This window comes from Ochotona curzoniae, unplaced genomic scaffold (assembly GCF_017591425.1).
Source record: "Ochotona curzoniae isolate NIBS_2020 unplaced genomic scaffold, NIBS_Ocur_1.0 scaffold_2476, whole genome shotgun sequence".
Taxonomy (NCBI): domain Eukaryota; kingdom Metazoa; phylum Chordata; class Mammalia; order Lagomorpha; family Ochotonidae; genus Ochotona; species Ochotona curzoniae.
The window spans coordinates 16,525,276-16,553,135 of NW_024467095.1; the positions used below are offsets into that span (position 1 = coordinate 16,525,276).

Below are 27,860 nucleotides of genomic sequence, written 5' to 3' on the forward strand. Positions count from 1 at the left end.
TTTCAGGTATACTCTAAAGTTATTTTAATCATTTGAACCTTTCTAAAGCAATTAAGTCATTTGGACTTTTCCCTTTTCTGTATTTATCAACAAACATCTGCTAGACCACATGTTCCCAGAATGAAATAACACTTATTTTGAATTCTCTTTGGTACAGCCTTATCTTACCAAAGCTAAATTCCCCTAGTTCAAAAAAAAAAAAAAAAAACCTTTTTAGCCAATAATGTCAGCCAATGGCACTCTTAATTTGTGTGCTATTTCTGTCAATAAGCATTCATAAGGGGCTGATTATTTTCTTTCATAAAAAAAGTACTCCATTTTCTCATCCATGTATTACACAGAACAGCACTTTATAACTAAATGGCTCATGCCATTGCTGAACAGAGAAAGAACTCCTTCCAGAAGGCTGTTATTCGCTCTTCCACTCTAACTGCCTTGCTTTCTCTCAGGTTCCTTTATTGGTTACCACAGTTACTAGAATATCCCCCACCAAGTTCATGAAAAATGGAATGTAAAGTTTAGTTTGGTGCAAAAATTTCTGAAATGCATGCAGTTTTGTCATAATGTGCATTTGCCTTGAACTTTCTGAATGATCCACATATACGCACCAGCTTGGCCTCCTGTCTTGATTTCAGTCCTGTGTATCTGAGACTTGGGTGAGTGAATACTTCCCTGTGGGTGTCTGACACTCATTCACCTTGCACGTCCAAAACTGAAGCCATCTTCTGCACTCAGCTCCCTTACCTCAGTTAACTGCTACCAACAGTCTCATTCTTCCCAACCACTCAGACGTTAGATTTTTGTTTTCAGGCATCATAAAATGAAGGATAAAATGAGCTCACAGCCAACAAACTCATTCTTTATTACCGACATTTCCTTCTACATTAAGTACAATCTTCATTAACTTCATGCTTGGACTCGAGTTTTCCTTATTTGTCTTTTCCTCTACTGTGCCAGCCATGATATTCAAAGAGGTTGCTTTTAGGGAAAAATTACCAAATTAGAAATAATAATGCTTTAAGGAAATCATAATAGAAAATATTCTGTATCAATCTAAAGTTTAAGAAAGAAGTGTTTCTTCTTAATCATAATTTTTTTTTTCCATTGGGATAAGGACCTCCAAAGCGGCAGGCCTCTCCTACAGCCCCCTAGTAAGGCACATTAATAAATACTGCTAAGAAGGAGAATCTCTTAAGACTTTTCTGGAGGACTCTAATTGAGCATTAAAGTAAATGCAAAGCAATACTTGGGCAAGTTCAAAATTATACAACCTAAGTATTAACAATCAAAATGGTTGCCATGCCATTATGGTCTAACATCTTACACATTCAAAGAGCTTCCACATCTACTTCAATTTGTGTATAGATCTAAACTGAAACATCAGACAATCTAATGCTACAGGGACATTTATCATTTCTTTTGCTAAAAACTGGATACCTTTCAGAAGTAGAATATTACACTGCTGGTATCATTTAGGAACATATGAGATGAAAACACAAAGGCAAATATTAGCAATGATCCTATGTTTCTTCAGTCCCAGGGGAAATATATGAAGAGAAACCTTTGATATTCCATGGTAGAAATTAAATCTCTTCTGGAAACCATATTTTCTGTTTTGGTGAGTATATCAGTCATCCATTCTCCACAACGCACACAGTAATAATCTTTTTCAGAGTAATCTTTTGAAGTGTACATCAGACCATACCACTCCCCTGGTTTAATATTCTTCAGTAATTTCCCGACACCCAAAGAATAAAACCCAAGTCCTTGTTAGTTCTCCACGACAAGGTGATGGCTGCACTGTCTAGCCAGGCAGGCCTTCATCTTAGGCTCTTCCCACCTCAGTGTTTTCATGCTACTGTTTAGTTTCACCTGGACTGGACTTTCCATCTCCAGAGGATTGGCTCCCTGCTAACTCAAGTCTCAGGTCAAGTGTTACCCCAGCACCTAGAAGAGTGCCTAGCACATAGTAAATACTCAGTGAACATTTGCATACTGAATCAATGATTTCTGAAATTACAAAGTGACAGAGACAGGACTCATGGAAAAATCAATAAGCTGATGGGCAAGAAAGAAGAGCAATCTCTGGAGTGGAAAACTATTAGGCAGAAAGCAGATGTTCCTATTAATCTGAACCCAACACATTCCAACTTCTGTTCTTTGTCATTTTTACTCTGCAAGTAAGTAGGAAGCTGCAGGTGCCTTCAAACAGGAGGTGAATACTTTACAGGCACAGATGGGAAATGTTTCAAACACTGGAGCTCTATAAACAGGATCTAAAGGCCACAAGGAAGCTGAAAAGACTGCAATGAGATGCTTTGTTAAAACAAAAAGAATTGCAAGGTTCACCCAAGTGCAAAACAACCTTTCTTGAGGACCTTTCCTTCAATCAAAACAGTAAGACAAAAAATGGATCAGACAAGAAAGCGAGAACTCTAGAGTCTCCAAATTATAAAGCCATTTGTGAAAGGAAGAAATGAGGGGAGAGGCTTATTTTTCAGAAACACTCATTTTGCCATATAGCATTCCTGATGACAAACCACAAACCAAGTATATTTTGTTAGGCTGTATCGGTGTCCTTCTGGGATAAATGGTCAAATACAGAAAGAAGGTCTTTTAGAAAAACACAGAACTAACGCATCTGGACATGATAAAGGATGAAGAAAGATTTAATCTTAAGTTCAAATAAAATGAGGCAAGTGGGGAAAATAAGCATTTTCTAACTGCAGGAGAAAAACGCCTAAAACATATAATAGGAAAGTAAATGAAACCATAGTGCAATATTTAGATAAAGAGAGACATTACTTATATGGTTATGGATATAACCCAAAACTGTGGTATTACTCTTTGAGGACAATGGAGCAGTAAATAAGAAAAGACTTAGCATTATGAAAACCCAAAGATAATACAGAACTGAAATTGATAAAACTAAGGGGTTTCCATTCATGAGTCTTATTTCAATATACAGAGAAGAAAATGCTAAGAGTTGGAAGTAGCGGCCACTAGGAAGGGGCTCAGAGACAGGGAGCAGCCAGTTCTGATAAAATCCTTTCATACTCCTCTTAAAGACTGTTTACTCTGTCTCTTACAAAATAATGGTAGTTAACTTTTTTACTAAAGATAATATAAGCAATAGTATGAACTAATTCTCAGACACCTTGCCTATGATCTAAACTTTCACATATAATCTTCAACATTAGTTTATGATATTGTCTTCTTTTCTCATTAAAGCAAAGTCATGCAGATTTCGATTAACTGAATTACATTTGTTTCATATTACAATTCTGGGTTCAAGGCATTTCTAAGACTATGTAAGTGGCAAAATGATGAAGATTTCAGCGTTAAAGGTATACTGACTATGAAGGACTGTCTTAGGCAATGCTCCTAATAAATATAAGCAGAAGGCAGCATAAAGATAGAGCACTTGCTTAAACAACACAATCCCACAAAACAACAAAGGTCAAGCTTTCAAGTACTTGAGAATACAGAACCTGCACATCATAAAACAGGAATATACAGTTTTTAAAAAGTTAGCTGTATAATGTATTATACAAAACAGACTGTCTTTAAAATAGCCTTTAAAAAAAAGTACCTACAAATAGGAATGAGGGTTGAATCTATTTTCTTTCTTCCAAATCTGCTTAGAGTAGACATGCACTACTTTTAGGAAAAACAAACTAAGGTCCCAAATCATTGATGTGAAGGACAAACCTGAGGAAACCTAAGAATGCAAAGTGGCAGAGGAAGAAAAACAATAGATGATATGGAAGACAACATGTTTACATAAACAAGAGCTCTCAAAAAAAAAAAAACTTAGGATAAATGGATCATAAGCAACATCCAGTCACATCATAAAACAAAATACTCTTGAGCTGAAAAACTAGCTGAGTCAGAGACTGAAAGATGTGACTCCAAGTCGGAGGTGCAAAATTAACAATAAATATCAACTAACCCAGCAATAGACTGGGTCACTACAAAAACTCTTACCAGCACGAAAGCAGAGAAAACATATTACTTACAAGGGAACAAAAAAATCTGAAAGGCTTCAGATCTCTCCACAAGCAAGGGTCAGTAAAGTATTACAGAATATAAAGCAGGACTAGTAGGCAGTCAAGTATGAGAGCACAGGACGAAATGATCAGGTCCACAAAACCTAACGTCAGACAACACTCATGATCCCTTCGTGAGAAGATCCCTGAGCGAGGCGTCCCAGTTAACCGTAAAATAAGCGCATCTTAAAACCTCATGAATGGGGAAAACTTGGCATTAAAAGGACTATTGCTGGTAATTAAGCAGAGATAACTAAAAAATCGATGTAAAACATTTCACTTGAGGATATAAAAGTAATGTGTGTGAATTCAATTAAAAGAAAATCAGAGCTGGCAGGAAAAATGGGAGGCGAGTGAATGTATCTTCATTCCTATCATTACCACTCTGCTGTGAACTTTTAGAGGTAAATTTAAATATGCATTCTTACATTTTTCAAAAAAATTTAAAGCAAGCATGTGATATTCTACCAAAAAAGAAAGCCCACATTCCAACAAAAACCTCATCCACAAATGTGCCCATCACATGACATGAACATAAGGAACTCCCATGGCCACGAACTGCAATAAACCTATTATAAACAACCCATAAAACATTTCTTAAAGAAAGATTTCATCCTCATGTATTTTCTCATATTAACATAGGAAGCATACATACCTGTACACTGGCTGTAACCACTGAAGACCCTGAGGCAGAGGACGGTCTATGTGGAGTAGACAACGGTTTAGTAGCACCCTGTGTTCCACTTCCTGTTCCCCCAGATAGACTAGTCCTATTGGCTCCGCTGGAGTTATGGTTGCTACCTCTGCTGGCAGGTACATTCACTGCAATTCCACTCAAGCTATTCTTCCCAACAGTTCCAGTGGATGATGAGTTTGTTACCTTTGAAGGGGCCTGAAGGTTTTTTGTAGACGGAAGGCCTGAAGTACGATTAGAGGGCAATAAATTCAAGGTGGGGGACTGTCTGCTGACGCTTATTCCACTGGGCTGTTTATGAATAGGGTTGTTACTACTGGAGTGGCTACTCTGGGCTACTAGTGCACTTGGATTGGGAGAAGTTGGGGATACAGTAGGTTTCAGAGGTGGATTGGATTTAGAAATGAGTTTAGTTGATACTGAAGGCTTAGCTGACAGAGAGGGCTTGGGTGAGGCAGAAGGCTTAGGTGAGGGCAAGGGTTTAGGAGATGTGGCAGGTTTGGGAGATGCAGCAAGTTTTGGGGACACAGCCATTGAGAAGGGAGATTTAAAACCCTGCGTGGAGATTTGTGACACCATTGCCTTGGCTAAATAGTTACTGGAGGTAGTGGTGCTAGGTGCTGTCCTAGAAACCAGAGGATGGGACCCTTGAGAACCATTTCCAGGTGAAGGAGTAGATAAAGGAAGGCGGTACATAAGTGGCTTCTCTGAAGTCTTCATGAGTGGGGATGAACAGGAAAGTTGGGGATTATTACTCAATTTCACCACTGGGTTGGTCTGTGATTTACTAATGGTTGCTTGTAATGGAGACACATAATTCTGTTGGACAGCTGAATGCTGGTGCACCTTGGTAGCTTGGGTTAACGAAGAAGCATCTTGGGCCTCTGAAGTTCCCAGAGCATGAGAGGAGGCAGCAACTTGGGCTTGGGAAGAAGAGACATGAGTCTGTGAAGAAGAAGAAGCATGAATCTGGCTTGACCTTTGTAGTCCTTGCTGAAGCAGCCTGGCCGGCAAAGGTTCTAAGGAAACTTTCGGGTTCTGAATTGAAGATCCAGCAATAAGGCCTGAAGAGATGCCAGTATGAGCTAAATCCTGGGGTTTCTTTGGTACTGGCCCTGTGTGACCAGCTATAAGACTTGATGAATGTGCAGTCTGAGAAGAATCTAGCTTTTTTGGAGTAGCAAGTGGCAGCTTACTCATGATACTTGCTAATTTTTCTTCTCTTAGTCCTGGACGAGGTTTCGTAGTTGGCATGCCTACCCTTGAGCCAACTGGAGGGCCCTTGTTCCCATTATTGATAACAGCTAAAGCTTCAGAAACAAGGTCCAGTGAAGGTGAGTGGAAAGAAAGGTCTTCATCCAGTGAGTCATCGAGGCAGATGGTTTCTTGCGCTGGTGCAGAGCTTGAACTGGCGGAAGCAACGGCAGGTGTGCTGGAGCCTGCAGAAGGACCCCCAGCTGAAGCCACCAAGGATGCAGGAGCTTTCTGGTCCTTCTTTGGACTACAGTCCTAGCATAAGCAGCATTATGATGGGAAAAACAAAGATGGTTACTAAAAAATTACAAACATAATTACTAGAAGACTAAGAAAAATGTCGTGATTATTAAAATTCTCTTTGCACTGGAAATCCTTAGAGATCATGAAAAACAAAATGATCTGGAGATCAAACAGCTCTGACTTGATAAGCACCTCAGAAGACAATCCCTGCTGTAATTCTAGAGAGGTCAAAAACCAAGTCAAGGGGTAGAGCACTGTGGTGCAGCCAACTAAGCTGTATAGGATCGCTACTTTGCATAGGAGAGTGACAGTTCAAGTTCTGGCTGCTTTGGAATCAATCCAATTTTCTGCCAATGCACCTGAGAAGGCAGCAAATGATGATTCAAGTGCTTGGGTTTTGTTTCTCCAGTAGGAGACTCAGATGATGTTATTGGCTCCAGGCTTCAGCATGGCGCCTAACTTATTGCAGGCATTTGGGGAGTAAACTAGCAGATGGAAGATCTCTCTCTCTCTGAAATTCTGCCTTTCTAGGGAATATAAAAGATGTATTTATAAATATCTTACATATTTATATTTTTGATATAAAAATATATTAAATATACAATATTTTATATATACAGTTTTTTAAAAAGGGAACAATGGAATCGGGATCATTTATATACTATATACATCAGTGATGGGAACCACCTCCTCACTGTCTCCTTGTATCAGATCTTCAGTTCTCACTCCACATCCAGACACTATTCTTGTTCTCCTTGTACACAGGAGCAGCTCAGCCTTTCTTTCCTTTTTAAAAAAAAAATTTAAAGATTTGTTTTGATTGGAACCTCAGATCCATAAAGAAGAGAGAGAAAGAAAGATCCTCCATCTGCAGGCTCACTCCCCACTGGCAGCAAATCTGGAGCTGAGTTGATTTGAAGCCAGGAGTATCTTCTGGGTCTCCCACGCAAGCGCAGGGTCCCAAGCCTTGGGCCATCTTTGCTTTCTCAGGCCACAAGCAGGGAGCCAGGAGTGAAGTAGAGCAGTCAGGACAAAAACCAATGCCTACGGCAACCCCACACATGCAAGGCGAGGACTTGAGCCACTAGACTATTGTGCCAGGTCCAAGGTTTGGCCTTTCTATGAAGTCTCTACCTTTTTTGTCTTGCAGTGTACAAGGATGTTGACCCCATTTCTGCTTCCCTGCATTTCTACCTCTTTAGTTGCTCTCTCCTGCATCCCAACTGTGGGCTTCATATGGACTAGATCAGGGAAAAGCCAGGCTGGGATGATTGTTCCTACTGGTGTAAACAAAAATTAGAGTGGGTGAGGGTTGGTTGGGTTTAGCCGCAGCATCAGCTGGCAGAAGCTGGAACTGGGGGCTAATTCTGTCAAGTTACACTGCAGAACCCCCTGCAGAATGGATAATCCGGGAGTGAGAGTGGCCTAGGAACGGAAATAGTGGGCTTCTCTCTCTTGGGTTACCACTCCCACTGGAGGGCACAAAAACCAGGATAGGGACTGGCATCGCTAGACAGAAAGGCACCTAACAGCATGTGTGTGGGCTAGATAGTCGGACTGGTTGGGTTTAACTAGGCTTCAATGTCCACTGACATGTATGAGAGCTAAAGGGAATGTGTGACAGACCAGACTAGTCTGCTGCACATACTGGCAAACCAGGGTAGGGAGCGGGCCTGGTGGGGGTTATTATTTTTTTTTTTTCCTGGAATCCAAACACAGTTTATTCACAAACATGTTTCCATGCATTTTAAAGATCCCTCAATTAGAAAAGTTTAAACTTAATGAAGGAATACACAATTCATTGCTAAGATAAATTTTTTCTTTTTTAACATTTTTAAAATTTTTAAGTGGTTTCTAATAGATTCAACGTGATTTGTAAATGCAATTCTAGAAACAATGATATTCCCTTCCTGTCTGGATCCCCTCTTTCCCTCTTGATCTCCCTCTCTCTTCCACCTCCTTTCCTTCTCTTTTCTTTGTCTTGTTTACAATTTTTTTTGACAATCTTTACATAGTTAATAAGGGTAAAAAGGTTCAAGGGCTACAGGAAAGTGGATAAGACTAATATTTTTTCCATATTGTTTCCTTCATGTTTAAAGGGGGGTATTAAGGCAGAAGGCCCACCCAATTTCCCACCCTCCCCAGGTCCCGGATGTAGGGCACGCTCTGAGGTTCTTGCTCAAGTGGTTTTGATATTTCAACAGTTATGAATCGCTGCCAATCTTGCCACTCCAAGCACTATGAGGTCTTTGAAAAATCCACTGATTGACATAGTCCATTGTAGCTGAGATGGTTGGTTGACCTGTTCTGTCTTCTCTCTTTTCTTGGTTGGGGTTCTGAGTCCAGCATTTAGATTAGGAAGATCTCCAAAGAAACTTTGTCTGAGGTGTTCTCAAACCAGATTCTTATATGCGCTAGTAAGTACGGGGCCTGGTACAGTCCATCACCCTGATCAGCTGGTGGTTGCAATTGCTGGGTTGGTTCTGTTTTCACTCCCGACTTCAACTGGAACCAATAGGTGTTGCAGTCCAGCCTGGTTCTGTCCAGCACACACTCGGCCCTCACATAAACCAGTGGGAGTTGCAGCCTAGTCAGAGAGACCCACAATAACCCCCACCAGGACTGGCCTAAACCCAATGGCATGTATGAGAACTGGGTCTGGGAGTGGATTAAGTGGAAGAACTTGGGAAACTCCCTTGGCGAGTCATAGCTCCTGCTGGTGAACATGTGGTCCAGACCTGGGGGTCGGACAAGCTGGGAAAAGTAGCTCTAACAGCTGGCTAATGTGTTACTGGTAATGGAACAGAGTAGATCAGGCAGGACTGAGCAAACCTTAGCCCACAAGCAAAACTAGAAACCAGGAGGGAGCACAGGTCATGCCGAACTAGGCTCTTGTACCTACTGGTCCACATGAGCCAGGGACGCTAAGCCATAGTGTCTAAGGTAGAGGTTGGGACAAGTGAGGGGCTGTGCCAAGCTGAGTCAGAGCAACCACTGGCATGCGAATGATCTATGGCAGGGAACAGGCCCGGATGGGGAGCTAAGGGGACAACCCTAGCTGGGTTGAGGTTCCTGCCAAGGGGCGTGTGACCTGGAATGGGGGCTGCATTCTGATCTGGAAACGGTTGTAATCTCCCTTGGCACAAGTGTGGACTTGGATTGGATGCACTGAACCGGGCCAGACCCCAACACCTCTGGTGTCCTGGAGGACAACACCCACTGGTTCCAGCAGAAGACAGAGCTGGAAACTGAACCAACCCGGCAATTGCAACCACCAGCTGATCAGGGTGACGGACTGTGCCGGGCCCCGTACCTGCTAGTACATTCAAGAATCTGGTCTGGGAACACCTCAGACAAAGTTTCTTTGGGGATCTCCCCAACTGAACTGCCGAACTCAGAACCCTAACCATGAAAAGACAGAGGACAGAACAAGTCAATCAACCACCTCAGCCATATGTTGGCAGTAAAAAATTGGGCAAACGGAGACTCTATAATGGACTATGTCAATCAGTGGATTCTTCAACGACCTCATAGTGCTTGGAGTGGCGAGACTGGCAGCAATTAATAACTGTTGAACTATCAAAGCCACTTGAGCAAGATCCTCAGAGCATGCCCCACATCAGGGACCTGGGGAGGGTGGGAGACTGGGTGGGGCTTCTCCATCAATATCCCGCTTTACCTCAGATACATGAAGGAAACAATGTGGAAATAATAATCTTACCCACTTTCCTGTAGCCCTTGAACCTTTTTACTCTAATTAACTAGGTAAAGATTGTCAAAAATATAATAAAAAAAAGGAAGAAAAAAAAAAAAAGAGTGTAGGTGCCCAGACCCTTGAATCATTTTCTGCTGTTTTCCCAGGTGCATTAACAGGGAGCTGGTTGGAAGTGAGCAGCCAGGTCTTGAACCAGCATCCATACGGGATGCTGGTGCTACAGGCAGTGGCTTAACTCACTAAATCACAGTGCCAGCCTTGTGAGCAAATTCTTGATGCCTGTGACGAATACACATTAGACTTGATAAAATTTGTTTTTGCCAGTTCCTTTGCATTATAATCAACACACTAACTTCGGGTTATTATCTTATCTTGGATGCAATTTTCTCAAATTATGGAAGTAGCATTTATTAAACTCTTAAGCTAGGAACAATTTCCAGGGAAGACTTTCTTTTCTCAAACTAAAATAGGAAATTTTTTAGTTGCTTTGCTGGTTGGTAGGTTTTTTTTTCCCTAGTCTTTTCTTTTCCTAAGTTGTTCTCCTTTGAGGGCTTCTTTCCAATTTAATGGCTTCTTTCCAATTTCTGACCTACACAAGCCTAAGAAAACTGCCTCGTCTGAGAAGAAATTATAAAAGAAAGAATGAAGTGATGGCTGGAGTCAGCAAATGCCAGCAAGGGCAGTCCAAGCTCAGGCAGTGAATCTCTCTGGCAGGGCTTCACTGTTGGCTCATGGCGTCTCATGTAGAGGGACAGCCTCAGAGAGCTCAGGGAATATTAGCATTCCCTTCTGATTCCATATTTCATGAATTTTCCAGGACCTCCTAAATATTAATACTCTCAACAATGCTTTCAAAGAAGATTTCTGTCTCTTAGCCAACATTCTCAGGTAGAATTAAACCTTACGTTTTAATTAATACATACAAATTTTCCAGTGATACTCACCTATCTTTTCTCTCAAATACAAAGGTTTGAGGATTTTTACAAAGCAGGAAGCACTCATCTTACAATACGGTAGCCACTAATTGGTGATAAATAGCTTAGATCCTTTTCATCACAAATGAACTCAACCAATCACTGGGTATAACCAATAAATGATGTGTTTTAATACTTACCTTTACTTTGGGTTTAGGTGCAGGCATCACCTTTTTCTTTGCCCTGAGATAAACAATTAAAAAGAAGCAGTTATAACACTCATTAGGAAATTAAAACACATAAATTTGTAATTATGTGGGAAAGTAGTATCTTGTATTATTTGGAAAGCTCTTAGATGAGAGGAATCATATATAAATACACAGTTTACATGTGAATACACAGCAAAGTTTTTCCCAATTCAGATTACTGGAAGAAAGGACAAACAATTAGTAAATCTGAAATGTAAATGGCAAAAGTTTTTCCAAAAATTAAATGTTAATACATAAAATATAAAGTAAACCAAAACAGGGCAACAAAACTGCCTAAATAAATTCACTTCAAAAACTGGCAGGAATTTACAATTATTTGTAGAAAAACACAGCTTCAAGGAACTTCAAGCTCAAATTTAAAAGTGCCAAGAAGCTATGAATCAGATTTTACTTAACAACAATAGCACTGGTATCGTGGCATAGCGGGTATAGTTGCTGCCTGCAACACCAGCACCTATACATGTGTTGACTGGACTCCTGGATGCTCCACTTCTGATCCAGATCCCTGCCAATGCATCAAGTCCAAGTGTTTCGGTCCCTTCTACCCACAACGGAAACTTGGGTAAAGCTCCTGGCTTCGGCCTGGCCCAGCACTGGACTTTCCTACAGCCATCTGGTGACTGATCCAGCGGATGGAAGATCTTGTTCCCTCTCTATTAACTCTTGAATTCAAAATAAACAAATAGTGAAAACAAAAATAACAAAAAAGAGGGTTTTTAAAGAAATTCATTTCTGGATGTTAAAAAATTAAAATAAAACTGTCAAATGTCAAACTGCCAAGAAAAGGAACCTTGAACCTTTTGGAACTAGCCTGCAAAAGTTTGAAGTCAAGTCTTAGGGGTGCCACAGTAGGAGAAAATAGTCAAATGTCTGTGGAATAACTAAAAGATTGACAAGGTGTTCCATTTTTGACATTTCTAACTCAACAGGTTAAATATCATAAATCAAATGAACTGATTAAATGTCTATCTGTAACTTCATTAAGGCAACAGCAATTTTTCGAATTTTTTCTTTTTCTTTTTCTTCTTCTTTTTATTTTTATTTATTTATTTACTTATTTTGATGACAGCCACTTGGACAAAAGACCTGTAGGCCTCACCTATTGCATGGACCCCTACTTTCTGGTATAAAATGAAAGAGTTAGTCATAACAATAAAGCTATGAAAAAAAGCTAGCAAAGAGGATTTGGTTAACGAAATGTTTTTAGCAGAATACTGAATTAACATGCTGACTTCTCAGAACTTCCTAATTTTACTTAAACATTTTAATAATGTAATTTAATATCATATTCATAATCCAAGTTGTAGACAAAAAGTAAAACTTAGAGAGCTGGTCAAGATTCAGACGCAACTTGTCCTTATTTTGTATGTCAGCAAGGCAGGAGATTTTCCTTACCTTTGTTCAGAAAAATGTGATTGTGAACAGAAGAAAGGAAATGAAGAATAGATTAACCGTGAGCAAGACACTGTACAGGACAAGACAGGGAAGGGAATACACCTTTACAATCTGCTCAGGGCAGCAGAGGGCTGCTGGCTACCCATGCAGGTGGTCACTAAAAGGCAGAGAAAGAAATAACACGCAAAAAATCTGTAGGACAGGGGTCCCAGGAGCAAAGGGAAAGCCCTGAGGCTGGACCACATCCACGGCTGGCACCTAAAACACAGGCAGTAAGGAGCACTTGGGGAGCTGGGAAGATTGCCAGAAAGAACTGTCAGAAGTATTTCAGCAGATTTGTTCTGAGCTTTAGACAGTCAAGGGAAAATTATGTTTTAAAAAATGATGGGAAGGTTGCCTAACTGTGCACCTAAATCCTATTTCAACAATACTTAATAAATAAATAATTCTAGAGCCCCCGTTTACTCACGGAGCAGAAGTAAGATGATTATGCACACTCCGACTTTCTTTAAAAAGCATTCTGGAAAAATCAAAAAGATACCATTCACTACCTTGAATAGCAGATAAGGACATGACAATTACATTACCTATCTTTTTAATCACCTGATTTTCATTAGGCCATTACTTATGCACCAAGTAAAAATTACAATGGTATACTATAATCAATAACTTATTTTATAGAAATTTTAATAACTTTTCTATTATTTAAATGTTAACAAAACAATAGATCATTTTTGTTGATTTAAGATGGAGCATTTTAAGATGAAGAGTTAGGATAATCAATTTTTATTAATTTTTACATTCCTTAGTTTTAATAGAGTTACTCTGGGTTTCTGGAGATACTCTTCTACATTATTTCCAACAGAATCGACAACTACTACTTTCTCTCATGCTCTAAATCTTGCATCTATTTCCTATATTTAGCTCCCTTCCCAAAGTTCTTAATTTTTCCCCTCCCTTTTTCTCTAACAAATTCATTTTCATGAAAACCTCATCTTCACACCTATCTTTACATAACTCTGTCTACTTTAATTGCTTTGACTTTTAAGTACTTTAATTTTCTAGACAAGAGATCATCTAAAATTAACCATTTAGGGTATTATAATACATAACTTTCTTAACAGAATCAATGCTATCGTATATGAATATGCATAGGGGTGCATCTTTAAAAACATCAATATAAGGAAGTAAAATAAAATCTAGTAAGTCACATTTCTTACCTCGCCTGCATCCAGCCCTTAGGCCACAAGGGCTTCACCTCTGTCTCCATGAAGGATTTAAGATAATCCTCAGCCGACTGGCTTTTATTTGGCTCTAACTCATAGCATCCCAATTTGATCTCAACAAGGTTACATAACAAAGTTCTAAACAGATTTAAAAAAAATGTATATATAAATCTGACTGTAAACTATAGAAAATCAAATTGAGTTCGATCTTAAAAGCACAAAAATCTCACAGCAATAATACAGATTATCTGAAGATTCAGAAATGGCACAAAGGCAGTATCTAACATGTTTGATTCATTTTTATCATCATTAAACCCCCAAAATGAAGCAGTTTCCTTTTAAATGTTCTTTTTCTTTCTTTCTTTTTTTTTTTTTTTAAGATTTATTTGAACAATAGCAAGAGATCTTCCATTTGCTGGTTCATACCCCTAAAAGGCGCCAACAGCCAAGGCTGGGCCAGGCCAAAACCAGGAGCCAAGAACTACATTTTGATTTCCCACATGAGTGTCAGGGACTCAATTTCTTGTGTCAGCTTCAGTTGCCTTCCTAGATGCGTCAGCAGGAAGCTGGACTGGAAGTAGAGAGTAGCCAGGACTTGAATCAGTCCTCCAACATGGGATACCAGTATTGCAGGTAGTGATCTACCCTGCTGTGCCACAATGCTGGAGCACCTCTGGTGTCTTAATCATTATGACTTACTCTAATAACAGCAAGCAAACTTACAAAAGGTGTTCCATGAAAATACAAGTGGAATCTCCAGGAGTATTAGCATACATTAATTACTCTGTCCTTGAATAAGCTTTTCCTAGACATTAATCTTTGGCTGACTCCAAACTACTCTTCCATTTACTGTGGAAGCTTAAAAAATCTTTCTACTACACTATATACTTGGTTCAAAAGTTAAGACTACATAAATCTTACCTAATGGTGTCATCCCAGTGGAATTTCTTTCTTGGTCCTATGACACGTTTCCCTGGTTTCTCATCATCATCGTCCTCCGATCCATTTTTCTCTCGTTCTTCATCTGTTTGCAACCTAACAATGAAAAAAAATGTAGTGAAGAAAAAGTTTTAAACCAGCGTTGCCTAGAATATGCTCCACAAACCCTCCATGCAGTCACTAACTCAGAGGACGAGCAAAGCAGGAAATCCACCTACCCACATTCTATAAATGTGACACACATGACCCAAAGAAGGTATCTGCATCCAACCCCAGCTAGCCAAGCTGGCCAGTGTCAGCTCTCGCTTTGATCTTATCTGTACATTAAACCAACAGATGTCTATTGCCTGACACCAAAACACTGAATGGGAAAAGATGGGTTATTTAGAAAACATTCAATTATCTCATTGCAAAGGTGTATGTGGACTTCGAGTTGAGGCTAAAAGATCAATCCCTAGCAGCTAAAAACATTTCTTAAGTGCAAAAGGCAATCCCAAATGTAAGAGATACATACTTGGCACACTTAGCCTGACTACGAGCCTGGCAGTCCTCCTGGTATTTAAACAGTTGTTCAGGCATGACATTGCTAACAGCCAGCTTCAGTTTTTGGAGAGGTTCTCTTAAACGATCATCCTGGGGGGTGGGGGGGAAACACATTAAAAGTTTAACCAAACACATTCACAAAATTTATCTAAGCATATCCTCAAAAAAAAAGTTTTAGATATCGACTACAGTCTTGAAATGTTAGCAGTTAACATTTCATACCAAACAACTGACTTTTCAAAGGCACAATGTTTATAAAATTGGGACAATTCCCACTTAGCTAATGAGTCCCAATTTTTGCTTGTTGCTCTAGCATATATTAAGTGTTCTCCCATTTTTTTTTTTAAAGATTTATTTTATTTTTATTGGAAAGACGGATATACAGAGAGGAGAGACAGAGAGGAAGATCTTCCGTCCAATGATTCATTCCCCAGGCGGCCGCAAACGGCTGGAACTGAGCCAATCCGAAGCCAGGAGCCTCTTCCAAGTCTCCCACAGGGTGCAGGGTCCCAAAGCTTTGGGCCGTCCTCGACTGCTTTCCTGGGCCACAGGCAGAGAGCTGGATGGGAAGCAGGGCTGCAGGGATTAGAACCGGCGCCCATATGGGATCCCTGGCGTGCAAGGTAAGGACCTTAACCACTGTGCCATTGCGCTGGGCCCTGTTCTCCCATTCTTAAAAATGTCCTATGTTTGATCAATACACAAGAAGAATGTTTTTACTCTATTAGAAATGACTGAGTAGAGAAGAAAATCCACATTGTGCGGACCACCATTGGTTAATCCCATCATAATAGAGCAAGAACTCTAAGAATACACTGCTTTTGAACACCGCTTTCTGTGATCTGGTCTGCATGACTATCAACAAAATGTCATCTTGTTCTCTCAGCTACTGCTAGCAATTATGACCTGTGCTGTAAGCAAAAATGTAAGAACATGGCCAGGCTGAAAGAGCAAAGGTGAGATCCTTACCCCTGTGGGTTCAGAGCAGAGCAAATCAGAATTGTATCTGACACTCTTAATCAACTAATTTATTTTTTTCACCTTAAAAACAATGCATACAAAATGATTTAAAATATGTTGCAATCATTGTCTTAGGAACAAAAATGTTTTATGATTTTGCATTTCTTCACTAAAACTACTTTGTTCTCATTATTTTTATTTTATATTTTTAAAGATCTACTTTATTTTTATTGGAAAGGCAGGTATACAGAGAGGGGGAGAGACAGAGAGGAAGATCCTCCGTCCGCTAATTCACTCCCAAGTGACCACAACGGCTGGTGCTGTACTGATCCAAAGCCAGGAACCTGGAGCCTCCTCCAGGGCTGCCACGCAGGTGCAGGGTCCCAAGGCTTTGGGCTGTCCTCAACTGCTTTCCCAGGCCACAAGTAGGGAGCTGGATGAGAAGTGGAGCTACCAGGATTAGAACCAGCACCCATGTGGGATCCCAGTGCACTCAAGGTGAGGACTTTTAGCTTGTAGGCCAAGCCGCCGGACCCTATTGTCATTTTTTTTTAAAGATTTATTTATTTGAAAGTCATGATGAGACAGGGAAAGATAGATCTTCATTTGCTGGTTTATTATCCGGATAGCTGCAATAGCCAGGTCTGGGCCAGGCCAAAGCCAAGAGCCAGGAACTCCATCCAGGACTTCTTAGTGGCAGCAGGGGCACAAGAACATGTGTCACCATGTGCTGCCTTCCAGGCACACTGGAGATACCTGTAGCACAAGAACAGAGCATCTGGAACTCGAATCAGCATTCCAGCACGGGATGCGGGCAGACCGAGTAGTGCTGAGTTTCAGCCAGGCTCTGTTGAGGCATTTCAGGAATCTATTCTTTCCATCTCTTAAATACTAATAAACAGCTAGTTTCCTCAATTCAAAACAAATATTTTTATGAACGAATGCTTATGTAAAGAATTCTAAGCTTGATAGATCACACCTAGCATACATTTCTAACTCCAGGAATCTATGTTATAGAAAACATTATTTATTATCTAAGTCTAACAATTGTCGAAGAAGCAGATTTTTTTTTCCAGGAACCCAACATGCCAACAATGCCTTTAATAATCGCCAACAGTTATGAAATACACAGAACAGATTTATGAAGCAATTAATATGCTAGAAACAAGTCTGTATTTAAAGGTTATAAACCCCAAGTATTATTGATTATCCTCTTACCTGGACATTAAGATGCAATTTCTTCAGTCGTTTTACCAGTGTTTCCTTATTGCATGGCACAAAAGCTTCAAGATGGGAGTAGACACCACTACGAATGACAGGACCTAGTTCTTGTAGCTGTAATTCAATGCTAGAAAAAAAAAAAAAAAACAGAATTTTTAGAGGTGTAATCACATAGGCAAAGAAGGGAAACGCAATTCATTTTTGTTCACATTTTATCTTCCTATGCTAACCCAGACAGTATTCTTCACAGAAAAATCTTAACCCAAAACATTCTGTAAAACTTCCTAAGAACAGAATTTATACAGCTACAAACAATCCGAAAAAGTTTGTGTGTATGACAAAAACAAAGTCTATATTTTTTTGAGTTAGGCATAACTCAGTTATTAATCAGAATCTCATTCAACCAAAAAGATATTTTATCTTTATATCTCCTAAAACAAGAAATTAGAGTCACAAAATTTCACTGAGTTGCTGAAGTATTTTTTACTTACAGATGAGTGAAAACGTAGATTCAGAACAGAGAGCAAGTGCCATTCTGGCATACATATACACCAGTTTAACCGATTTATTTTTTGTGTCTGCATTGCACAAGCTATATACTTTAATGGTTTATTAATTTATTCTAATTCTCTAGTTCCAATTTCTACTTAAAAAATGTTTTTGAGAGAGAGAACAAGTTGTTAAATGTATATTTAATTGAACTATCATCTCTAGAAGTTTTTAATATCCAATATACTCTTTTCTTAAAAATTATTTAGTTTTATTGGAAAGGCAGATTTATGGAGAGAAACAGAGACAGAAAGAAAGATTTTCCATCCACTGGTTCACTCCCCAAATGGCTCCACAATGGCTGGAGCCAAGAACTTCTTCGAGGTCTCCCATGTATGTGCAGGGTCCCAAGGATTTGGGCCTTCCTCTGCTATTTTCCCAGGCATATCTGCAGGGAGCTGAATCATAAGTGAAGCAGCCAGGACCTGAACCAGTGTCTAGAGGATGCCGATGCCTTAGGTAGAAGCTTACAATGCCACAGCTCCAGCCCAGTGGATATTTCCTATACTACTGTTTTTGAAATTTATTTACTTTTATTTCAAAACCAGATTTTAAAGCAAGAAGGAATAGACAGAGAAGGTCTTCCGTTTGCTGGTTCACTGCCCACATGATCACAATGGTTAGAGCTAAATTGATCTGAAGCTAGGAACCAGAAGTTTCTTCTGGGCTCCCACATGCGTGCAGGGTCCCAAGGCTTTGGGCCATCCTCTACTGCTTTCCTAATCCACAAGCAGGGAGCTGGATGGGAAGTGCAGAAGGCAGAACCTGTACACCGCCCACATGGAATATTGGTGCTTGAAAGGGGAGGATCAGCCAAGTGAGCTATTGTGTTTTATAAGATAAATCTATTAGTTTTTCTTGACTTTTCTGTTATTACACTTTTCCATGATAGCCTTGTACATATAGGAATTCCTTCCTCGTCTCCCTTTTCTCCCTCCTTATTGTCCCTTCCCACCATGGTCCCCCTTCTTATCACGACAGTATAGTCCTTCAGTAGCCAATACAAGTGTAATATTCTGCTAACTAATAACTAATTGAGGGGACTATCCCAAAGTGGAAGAGATTACACCGATAGCTACCACCATATAAAGTTGAGAACAAATGTTGACTGGAAAGCCAAGTCCAAACTGGAGCCCATGAGTATAAACTGCTTAAAAATTACATTTTACTGTAGCAAGTACAGACAATCTCAGAAGTTTATTTTCTGGGACCTGGCGGCATAGCAAGGCAATCCTTTGCTGTGCTGACATCCCATATAAGTACCAGTCTAAGTCACAGCAGCTCTACTTCTGATTCAGCTTCCTACTTACGGTCAGTCAGGGAAAGCATCAGAGGATGGCTCAAGTCTTAACGTCCCTGCTTTCATGCAGGAGTTGTAGAATCTCCCAGCATCTGGCTTTGGATCAGCTCAGCTCTGGCTGTTGTGGCCACTGGGAAATGAACCAGCATATACAAGACCTTTCTCTCCCTTCTTCTCTGTAATTCTTTCAGCTAAAAATAAATTAACTGTTTAAGTTTAATTCATTTTTATTACAAAATCAGATTTATATAGAGAAGGAAGAGACAGAGAGAAAGACTGTCTATCTGCTGGTTCACTCCCCAAGTGGCCGCAATGGCCAGAGCTGAGCTGATCCAAAGCCAGGAGCCAGCAGCTTCTTCTGAGTCTCCCATGTGGGTGCAGGGTCCCAAGGCTTTGGGCGATCCTCTACTGCTTTCCCAGGCCACAAGCAGGGAGCTGAATGGAAAGTGGAGTAGCCAGGACATGAACGGGCACCCATAAGGGATTCTGATGCATTTAAGGTGAGGACTGTAGCTACTACACTACTGCACCAGCCCCAATAAATGAATCTTTTAAAAAATTAACTTAAAATACATCTACTATGGGTCACAAATTTTGTGTATACACATTTCATTACAAAACATTGTATTGTTAGATTTTTGTTAAAAATCTAAACTACAGGGCCCTGAAAGAAGCTGCTGACTCCTGGCTTCAGATCAGCTCAGCTCCGGAAGTTGTGGTCACTTGGGAAGTGAACCAGAAGATGGAAGATCTTTCCGTCTCTTCTTCTTTCTGTAAATCTGACTTTCCAATAAAAATAAATAAATCTGAAGTAAAGGTTTTTTTTTTTTTTTTAAATCTAGATGACATGAAAACAGCAGAAGAGCTCCTACAGTGGTTCAATGGGTTAAGCCACCATCTGCCACACCAGCACCTCTTAAGGGCACACTGAACCCAGATGTTCTACATCCAATCCAGCTCCCTGCTGAAGTGACTGGTAAAACAGCAGAATAAAGCAGCAGAAGACCTATGGGCCTTCTACCTACATGGAAGACACAAGAAACACCTGACTTCAGCATATCTCAGACCTAGCCATTTGAGTCATTTGTGAAGTAAATCAGGGGTTGGTGGATCTCTCTGTCTCTCCTTCTCTTTGTTAACTTCTCTTCAAATGCATACATACACATTTATTTATTCACTTTTAAATGGCATGGAGCGAGGATTGTGGCAAGTGGACGAAGACACAGCCTGCAGCGTCAACATCCTATATGGGCAGCTGTTCAAGTCCAGGTTGCTCCACTTGTAATCCAGCTCCCTGTGGATGTGCTTGGGAATCAGCAGATATAGTGCAGGTCTCCTGGCCCTGACACCCTAGCTTCTGCCTCTTGGTTTTGGTCTGGCCTAGTCCTGGTCATTTCAGCCATTTGGAGAGGGAATCAGAGGATGGGAAGTCTCTCTGTCTTTCCTTCTCTTTCTGTGTAACTCTGCCTTTAAAATAAACAAACAAATCTATTAAAACAAAACAAAGGTAAGTTTATGTTGTGCAGCAAGAACCAAAGATTGAAAGCAATGACTCATATGGGAAACTATGGGACACAGATTTTGTGTATACACACTTGATTTAAAAACATTGTGCCAGATTTTTATTAAAAATCTAGACTCTGGGTAGGAGGCCTTCTAGGAATGCCAAGTTGTTGAAAGTTTAGCCAGAAAATAAAACAGAAATTCCATGCACTGAAAAAACAGAGTCGATAACCTACTTATAAAAGTCAGTGGTTTCCAAGAGGCTAAGAGGACACAGGAAGAGCTGATTCAGTACAGAGAAATCAATGGTCACGCCCCTTACTACTGAGTTCCTCATCACTGTCATTCACGAGTTCTTTAACGGAGTATTTAACAGAGAGGCAGACAGGTCTCACCGCCACTGCCTGGCAGGATTGGTGGTGTTCGCTTAGAGCAATCTGGAGAGAGCTGTCAAGCTGAACTGAGATCTTAGACAAAAAGCATTACCATTTATTAGCAATGTCTGCTTCTGGTAAAAGGCAAGCAAATCAAGTCAGCATGTGCATTTGTTTACCCAGGTAATATTCAATTAGGCAAAAGATAAAGGGTTCCCTATTCCAACAGATCGATCTTTCTTGCCAACATAAAGAAGCAAAGGCAAAGCACAACCAATATACCTGGATAATGCAACAGGAATTATTTTTCTAAGTAATCATCACCATATGCCCTTGGAAAAGCATATTCAGAAAAATAAGACACTCTTGTCTATGAAAGAGACCCAGGGGAATACAAAAACAATTAAAAGGGAAAAAAATCCAGCTCTGCACACTATAGCATTTGCAGCTCATGGCATACCTTTTGTGAAACAAAATGTAGATGAGGATCAAAAAGCATTAAGATTTAATTTAAGGTAAACACAGGGGAAATGAACAGAGAACCAACTGATGCAATGTTGACATTTTGTTTACTTGAGATGCCACGCTTCAACAAGTCTCTTTTGATTTTCCCAGGAGACAAGCAATCCTCTCTTACACAAGAGCAACGTAAAAGAGAACAGTCTCAGTCAGGAGAGGGATCTATTCTGGTGAATTTAGGGCTCGCTGTTGGAAAGAGAAAGAAGAGCTAGCCAGTTTCCTGATGACGGGATCTGGGACAGCCTGGATGAATAACAGCTATACCAGTGATTAAGTCTGGAGTTACAAAGGGACTCAGTAAAAGGCCGCAGCACAGACATTTACACGGCTTCCAGAAACGCAAGAAGACTCAACCTGAAAATTCTTGGTAAAATAAGGAACAGAAACAAGACATTCTTCTGCCACTACACTAGCAGCACACCAGCATTTAGAGTCCAATCTTAATTCTCCAGGAACTTAGAGCTTGCAATCACAATAATCATCCCAAGTTATAAATCAGTTCTTTGATTCTCATGAGAAACTATCTCCATTACGTATTTCAAAGGCAGGAGTTAGAGTGGGTGTTTAGCCTATTAGTTAAGATACTGATTATAAAAAATATTCCCATGCTATTTTGGACTGACTGGGTTGGATTACTAGCTCTGATCGCTGACTCCAGCTTTCTACTAATGTGGAACCTTGGAACCAACTGTAATGGCTTAAGTAGCAAACTTCTTGCTACCCAAGAACACCTTCCTGGCTTGTGGCTTTGGTCCTCTGGTTCTTATAGGAATTTAGACAGTGAACCAACTAATGGGATTGTCTATCTCTCAGATTCTTAAATATATTAGAAAAGACAAAAGGACTAACAAAGGAACACAGCTCCCTGTGTTGTTCATTTTTTTCTCCTCATTTGAGTTGAAAGGCTGAAAGACAGAAATCATCTGGGGGAATCATCCAAATGTCTGCAACAATGGCAGCTGTGCCAGAGCAAAATGAGGTACTCAGAATGTAACTTAGGGAAAATCACAAGATCTGTGGTCTGACCTTGGAGTGCGTGGTTAGGACTGGGCCTCCTCAGCTGCTGATGCCTCTGCAGTAGACAGCATGCCTATATGCACACCAGGGCCATGATGGCCAGCTCATCTAGGTTAGCAGAGGACATCGAGTAACTCGTCCAAGGATGTAAAGCGGATAGGTGGACAAGTCTCCTGGCCAAGCTTTGCAGTGAATGTCTGGGTCTGTGGATGCTCTAAGGTGGACTTGGTTGGTCAACAGACCTTTGATTTTTTCAACTGTGGTGTAACAAAGCTAATGAACTACCATAACAGAACTATCAAAACCTCTCAAGTCATACCTTCAAACACTCTTCCCTACATTAGGGTCTCTAATGTGTCATAATGTGTCATCAAATGACTGTCACCCATCCTTGGGTGGTTGAGGTAGTTTGATAGCAAAAAATGACCAGCCCTTTCCTCTTCCCTGCCTTTGGATACAGGAGGCAAAAAAAAAATTGAAGCATTGTCCCACCCACCTTCTTCCATACCTGAATCCTGACCACCTTAATCAGAGGCCCACATGGGCATGCATCCCTACCAAACTATGTAAACAATATTAAAAAATAAATTAGAAGAAATGCAGCGGGGGTAGCAGGAACCTGAAAACCTGGGCCATCAGCTACAGCGGTCACAGCACACAGGAGTGAGAAGTCGGGTCCAGACAGATACAGAACATGAGCATCACAAATGGCATCTTAACTAGCATACCAAACACCTACTCTGTGTTCTCCTATGGCACTATTCCATCATAAAAAGTAGGTATGCATTATTTTAATCAGAAGCAAGACATTGCTTTCCCAGTGATCCAACTTTTTCTCACTACTATATGCAGTTTTTTAAAGATTTATTTATTTTTTTTTTATTATTTTTTTATTGGAAAGGCAGATATACAGAGAGGAGAGACAGAGAGGAAGATCTTCCGTCCAATGATTCACTCCCCAAGTGAGTGCAACAGCCGATACTATGTCGATCCGAAGCCAGGAGCCTCTTCCGGGTCTCCCACGCGGGTGCAGGGTCCCAAAGCTTTGGGCCATCCTTGACTGCTTTCCCGGGCCACAGGCAGGGAGCTGGATGGGAAGCGGGGCTGCCGGGATAGAACTGGCGCCCATATGGGATCCTGGGCGTGCAAGGCGAGGACCTTTAACCACTGCGCCACCGCGCCGGGCCCATTACTATATGCAGTTTTATACACAATTTCTAACTAATAGTTAAAATCTATGAGGCAAAGGATTTGCAAGCACAGTACAGCTTATTTGACCACAATACTAAAATGTACAGTTTCATCAGCATCAAACTGAGTGAAAACATAAAAGGTGCTAATTCAAATACATTCTATAGGAGCTGTGATGCAGTACGTTAGGCCTCAGCCTGCAGCGTAAGTATCCCATATAGAGACCAGTTTCTGTCCCAGCTGCTCCACTTCTGATCTGCTTCCCTGCCTATGGCCTGGGAAAACAGGGTAGGATGGCCCAAGGCTTTGGGAGCCTGCAACAACAAGGGACATTCAGAAGAAACTGTTGGCACCTGGCTTTGGCTCTGCTCAGCCCTGGCTGTTGTGGCCATTTGGGGAGTCAACCAGCAGATAGAAAAATCTTTTTCTGTTTCTCCGCCTTTCCTTTTCTCTGCTTAAGTTAGCCTTTCAAATAAAAATCAGCTTTTTACAAAAATTCTGATCCATATCATATACCAGCCTTTCCCTTTTTAATATATCCTGTCTACTCTATAGTTTCTCCATCCAACCCTGCAACCATGATTTCATTATGAGTTCACATTTTTCAGGAAACTTTCCTACAAAATTCTGTACGACTTACAATTAACCTCACTAGATATCAGCTCCTACAGAGCTATGGAAGGAAGGTTACACTGAGTCTACATACATAATCTAAGCATTGTCAGAAAGATTTTTTTTCATTTAAGGTGATACACAATACATTTAAATCCAATCAGCAGTGTGGGTCATTTGCTCTTGCTGTTACAAAAATATTGGTAACTCTAAGTGGTCTTGGAGAACCAATAAATACAGAAGCATAACTGGGTTGAGAAACAAGTGTTTGTCATATATGCTATGAGGCTGAAAGGGAAAAGCTAACGCTTTAGACCACTCACCTACTGAGTGTCTGTACCTCAGAGGTCTACTATACATACAACGGAGCAATTCTTCAGGCTTAATAAAGAAGAAGAAAGTAAGTTACTTACTCAAGAAGAATATTATTCATATCTTGTGTAAAGAATTTTTTCCTTCCTTCTTCATCAAAAAGTTTGGCAGCCTGGAGAGACATAAAAGACAGCATCAATATCTCCCATGCTAACAATCACCCTGAGATGCACTACCTCATGAGAGACAGAACTCATCAAGACTAGCACGTGAGCTGTGATCAACGGGCAGGCAAGGACAGGCTGATTCAAACTTAACCAAATAGTGTGTAAATATCTTCCAACTGCCGTAATGAAAGCTGGTATCTTAAAACACAATTTTTTCTCAGTCTAAATTCCAAAAGTCAGCCTCATTTTACCGAAATCAAGGTGTGAAAGGGCCCAGTACACTGCCCAGGAACAGATGAGCTGGAGATGCAGTCAGGAACCACATCCAGGGACTCTGACACAGAATGTGCTGTGTAGTGCTGGCACATGAACCACTACCAAACACCCAGACTGCTTCTCCATCTTTCTAAATTCACAAAATGATTTTAAAAGACTTTATTTATTTATTTTAAATCAGAAAGATCTTCCATTTGTTAGGTCACTCTTCAAATGGCCTTAACAGCTGAAGCTGAGTCAATCTCAATCCAGAAGCCAGAAGCTCTTCCTCGTCCCCCATGTGAGCATAAGGTCCCAAGGTTCTGGGACATCTTTTGCTGCCAAGCGGGAAGCAAGCAGCTGAATGGGAAATGGAGCAGTGGGGACATGAACAAGAGCTTATATAAGACTCTGGCATTTGCAGGGGGAAGATTAGCCAATTGAGCCATTGTGCCAAGCTCCAAATTAAAAAATTACACATTGAACACATTTTGGAGCTTTTGGTATTTTATGTATTTGTCTATTTATAGATTTATTAATTCATTTTCTTAATTATTTTCATTTTGTCTGAAAGTTAGAGAAAAGATCTCCTAACTGACGATTCACTCATCAGAAGCATACAAAAGCCCGGGCTACATCAGGCTGAAGCCAGAAGCCAGGAAATACAGAAAGGTCTCCTCTGGGAAGCAGGGACACGGGCTTTCAAATCATTGTCTGCTGCCCCCCAGGTGCTCATTAGCAGCAGGCTGGATTGGAAGCAGAGGAAGGAGGACTCAAACCTGGCACTCTGATGCGTCACAAGCAGCGACAACTGCTGGCCCAAATGGCCACCCCTGCTTAGTATTCCTAGACCTCCAAGAAAACCCAAAGTAGATGCCTCCCTTCTACAAACCTTCTCTACAACCATCTGATAATCTCACATACACTGCATTTTTAATTTAACTTACTTATTTATTTTGTATTGAAAGGCAGAGTTAGAGAGGAGAGAAAGGGTGCACCTTTGTGTCCAGGTTTAAGTGATATTAGACTCATCCCTCAGATGTCAGTATCTGTAAAGACTTTTAGCTCGCATAAAGAATTTTAACTTGATCAAAGGATTCACTTTGTTCATAACTAGGAAGAAATTGGGCCACCCCCAATTTCCTTATCTCCCAATTTTCTGAAATGTCAGAAAGAGAAGGAGAGACAGAGGCAAAAGAGCTCTCCCACCAGCCAGTTCATTCCCCAAATGGCTGCCATGGACAGGAACTGGGCCAGGCCAAGCCAGAACAATCCTAGTCTCCTATGGGGTGGCAGAGGCTTGGGCCATCTCCACTGTTTTCCCAGCTGCATTAGCAAGGAGCTACCTCAGAAGCAGAGCAGCTCAGACGCAAACAGGTGCTCTTGTAGCCAACAGAGGATGCCAGCATCATAGGGGTTGATTTGATCCCTTGCCCCACAACAGCAGCCCCCCGCCCCATGTGGTCTCAGGGATTCTCTTACATTCTGCCAACAATCCCACTACTTCCAGAGCCTCATATTGCATCCAATCCTCACCCACTGGTGATAATGACTTCTGTGTGGGAGAGAAAAGCCTCTTTTTCTGAATTAGAGCTTCTCTTGTTGAGTCTTCTGCTAAAAAAGCAGAGGCACTTTGATGATGTCCATATCCAGCTCTCAGGAGGTTCACTGAAGAACCCCTAACTGTACCTCAGTGACAATCACTTGCCAGCGACCATGCTCCTTGTATTTGACAGGCTGGCAATCATATTATGCTCCTGAATACACAGATGATGCCACACCACAGTGCCAGCTCCAAAAGTAGACTTTTAAAATAACTAGAGGGGCCGAGCACAACAGCCTAGTGGCTAAAGTCCATGCTTTGCACGTGCTGGGATCCCATATGGGCTCCAGTTTGGGTCCTAGTTGCTTCATTTTCCATCCAGGTTCTCTGCTTGTGGACTACAAAAGCAGTTGAGGACGGCCCAAAGTCTTGGGACCTGCACCTGAGTGGAAGACCTGGAAGAGGCTCTGGGCTCCTGGCTTCGGATCAGCTCAGCTCCAGCCATTGCAGCCACTTGGTGAGTGAATCAACAGACAGAAGATCTTCTCTGTTTCGTCTCCTCTTTGTATATCTGACTTTCCAATGAAAGAAAAATCTTAAAAAAAAAAAAAAACTGAAATAATTAGACATCATTACAGACTGGACCAACTTCAGGTCGATTTCTCCAGTGTCATTATTCCTTCATTTTCTCTATTTCTTTTTCTTCTTCTTTTACTTAGAATTACATATGTAAAGAGTCTGATGACAGAAGGATAAACAGAGAGTTTGTTAACTCCCCAAACGGCCACAACATCTAGGATGGGCCAAGTAGAATCCAGCAACCAGGATCTCCATTCAGTCTCTGGATTGGTTGGCAGCAGTGCAAGCCCTGGGCCATCTGACACCTTCCAGGCACATTAGCAGGGTTTGCCTGGGAAGCACATCAGCCAGGACTCAGACTCCTGCATCACAAACAGCAGATTAGCCTGTTGTGCCGCAGCACTGGTCCTCATTGCTGTATTTCCTTTACGTGACTATGTAGATAATAAAAACATATTTATGAAGCCTGTGTGGGAAAAAGTGTGAACTGAAATAATGAAACAATCAACGGTATCCT

The 27,860-nt window shown here is 40.8% G+C and overlaps 1 protein-coding gene across 10 annotated transcripts in view; it reads right to left on the bottom strand.

Annotated features, from left to right (window-relative positions):
• The window catches only part of UBN2 (ubinuclein 2), a 70,529-nt gene that overhangs the window by 12,161 nt on the left and 30,508 nt on the right, over positions 1-27,860 (bottom strand). For 6 of the 10 annotated variants that reach the window (XM_041002500.1, XM_041002501.1, XM_041002502.1 and 3 more), the window contains 8 exons: positions 24,901-24,971; positions 17,420-17,549; positions 15,213-15,331; positions 14,681-14,794; positions 13,754-13,897; positions 13,003-13,053; positions 11,070-11,112; positions 4,705-6,252 (listed from right to left, as the gene is read on the bottom strand). In XM_041002500.1, coding sequence (XP_040858434.1) covers positions 4,705-6,252; positions 11,070-11,112; positions 13,003-13,053; positions 13,754-13,897; positions 14,681-14,794; positions 15,213-15,331; positions 17,420-17,549; positions 24,901-24,971 — 2,220 coding nt within the window. Of the gene's footprint in view, positions 1-846; positions 979-4,704; positions 6,253-10,792; positions 10,804-11,032; positions 11,113-13,002; positions 13,054-13,753; positions 13,898-14,680; positions 14,795-15,212; positions 15,332-17,419; positions 17,550-24,900; positions 24,972-27,860 lie in introns of those variants that run through there. The other 4 variants (XM_041002498.1, XM_041002505.1, XM_041002503.1 and 1 more) reach the window with 4 other exon arrangements.